This window comes from Triticum dicoccoides, chromosome 2A, assembly GCF_002162155.2.
Source record: "Triticum dicoccoides isolate Atlit2015 ecotype Zavitan chromosome 2A, WEW_v2.0, whole genome shotgun sequence".
NCBI classification, from domain to species: Eukaryota; Viridiplantae; Streptophyta; class Magnoliopsida; order Poales; family Poaceae; genus Triticum; species Triticum dicoccoides.
In genome coordinates this window covers 10,563,491-10,565,899 of record NC_041382.1, presented here as the reverse complement: position 1 = coordinate 10,565,899, position 2,409 = coordinate 10,563,491, and the positions used below count along the sequence as shown (strand labels likewise).

The 2,409-nt window shown below is 44.1% G+C and overlaps 1 protein-coding gene across 1 annotated transcript; it reads right to left on the bottom strand.

Moving 5' to 3' along the window:
• Nucleotides 1–291: 291 nt before the first annotated feature.
• Nucleotides 292–2,079, bottom strand: LOC119357397 (obtusifoliol 14-alpha demethylase-like). The gene is made up of 3 exons (XM_037624373.1): nt 1,795–2,079; nt 1,473–1,697; nt 292–1,305 (listed from the first exon to the last, which is right to left on the bottom strand). The coding sequence occupies exons 1-3, from the start codon at nt 2,077–2,079 to the stop codon at nt 292–294; spliced, it is 1,524 nt and encodes a 507-aa protein (XP_037480270.1).
• Nucleotides 2,080–2,409: the final 330 nt, after the last annotated feature.

Sequence of the window (2,409 nt, the reverse complement as noted above, 5' to 3'; positions counted from 1 at the left end):
TAGGTGGTCTACAAACCTGAATATATTTTTTACTTCTGGTATTCTTTATACTATCTTGACAGTTAATGAATAGATTGGAAGTTTCCCTCGGAAAAAAACTTGAATGTTTACACATAGAAACATGACCACATTACTCACTCAGACACCCACGCTGATGGCGAGATATTTCCACAAATTCTAACTGTTCTCCCTTTTTAACACCTATTTACTGCCCACTTATAAAAATGACACACCAACACACAATTAGCTTACAAATTCATTACTTTACGTGCATGCGTGCTAATTAAGTATTCACCTTCTCCTGTAAGTAACCATCACTTTTCCTCTAGGTCCTGGTAATATTTTGTCATTCTCTAGCTCGGGGAAAGGAGAGATCAACTCAAGCTCAAAGTTCCTCAGCAAATAGCTCCATATCACCTTGATTTGCATGAAAGCATAATCCTGTCCCAAGCAAGAATACCTCCCAGCACCAAAAGATATATCCGAAAACTTGCCGCCGGTTTTGTCCTCCTCTCTCCCCGTGCCAAACCGGCATGGGTCATACACATTAGGGTTCTTATAAATGTAAGGCAACTTGTTGCTGACCGATATGGAGCACGCTAAAGCGTGCCCTTCTGGGATCTCATATTCCACGCCATCTCTAGCTTGCACGGTGAAGTTCTTGTGTGCATGTCGGAGTAGTATTGGCGTTGGAGAGTAGAGCCTCAGTGCCTCTTTGATGCAGAAACGCAAGGTATCCATCTTTGCCAAGATGGTGTAGTCTATGGGGTCTCCATTTTGCTCAATGATTTTCTTCTGCTCTTCCATGACAGCTGTCATGTACTTTTGATTGCTTAGCAGGCAAGCTCCTGTCCAGGTGCTGGTACTTGAGCTCGTGTGCTGCCCGGCGAACAAGATGGCAATGAGTAGCCCAACGATCTCGCTCTCTGTCATGGATCGGCCATCACTGTATTTTGAGTCTATGAAGCTCTGCAACACATCGCCTTCGTCATCATCATTGCTGTCCATCACTCGGACTGGGCTAATTCTTCTACGCGATCTGACTATCTCGTGGAGTATCTCTCCCAGCCTTGCACGCGCTTCGTCGCGTCGGCGGTGCGGCGGAATTGGGAGGTGCGGGAAGAATAAGTTGATCATGTGGAAGCTGTTTTCAAATAGTTCATGGAGGAGTCTCGACACTTCTTCCAAGTTGTTGCTTTTGATCTCATTGCCAAGCAAGCATCTGTTTGCGATCAACACGATTAGGTGGCCAAGCTCATGCTTTAAATCAACCGTACCACTTTGTCCCCATTTCGCAAAGTAGTCCTACATACAAAAGTTCCCATATCAATCAACTAATAATCATAAGGCGGAGTAATTAAATGGTGCATATCAATCAAAATAGAGGAACTTGCGTTCCTAATCAGGTTGCGTACATCTCCTGAGGCAGAGGCCGGGAAAGATATATCTTTATTATCTAAAAGTAAAATTACCTCCACTACGCAAACCATGGAATGAACATCTCTTCGCAACCTCGCCGGCTGTATCGCCTTGGTACAAAATCGGATCTGCTCATTCCTGGTAGCCATGTCCACACCAAACAGAACTCCTGGACCGAGGACGGGCACAATGATCTTAGCTGTATCCCCGAAGTCGATCTCGGATGGTGATCCCTTGAAGAAATGAGGAGTGACCTCTGGCCCAACCAAAAATGTCACCTTCAAAAATTGGTCACATGTACGTGAGTTTGTAACTCAGAGAATACTCTTAAATTTAAGATTTGTCCATCTGCAAAATAATGTTAATTCAGGTCACCTTCTTTAGCCCGAAAAGGTTCACTGTGAACACACTTCCCATCTTCATGTGTAGTTCATGGATTGCAGCATGTAAACCCTTCTTGGGCGTCACAAGTGTGAGCAGGGCTGCCATTAGAGGAGCTCCACTCACAACTTGTGGCGGGCGCAGAGTAATTGATGATCTTTTTCCTTTGCGTGTAAGACGAATGGTTCTGATTCTTGCAATGATCTTGGAGATGATTGTGGTGAGAAACAAAAATGCTATGGTAAAGCATGCTGCCGTGTGTATTGTGATCCCATCCATGTCCATATGCATATGCAGCGCTCAACTTTATGAAAACCTGGCTAATGAAAATGAGTAAATTGATTGAGCTGAGGATGAAGGAAAACATGTGTAGAATGGAAGTTTTTTAGAAGTTACGTACTGATGAGAGAGAGAGAGAGAGAGAGAGAGAGAGAGAGAGAGAGATTACATACGTACTAATTGTTTGTGCTTGAACCAGGCGTAGCTATAATCCTACAACAACTAACCAGAGACAGACCTGCACTGAAGCTGAAAAGAATTGGAAATAGGATGAACCGTTTGGAGGTGGATGCATGAGAAGAACTACTTGTCGGGCAGGACAGGCGTTTT

Bases quoted from the DNA above. Each gene is read 5' to 3' on its own strand.
- LOC119357397 (XM_037624373.1), bottom strand. From the start codon at position 2,079: ATGGATGGGATCACAATACACACGGCAGCATGCTTTACCATAGCATTT. The intron at 1,698-1,794 runs GTGACCTGAATT...CAATTTTTGAAG, and splicing joins ACCTTTTCGGGCTAAAGAAG to GTGACATTTTTGGTTGGGCC. The intron at 1,306-1,472 runs GTAATTTTACTT...TTTTGTATGTAG, and splicing joins CCATGGTTTGCGTAGTGGAG to GACTACTTTGCGAAATGGGG.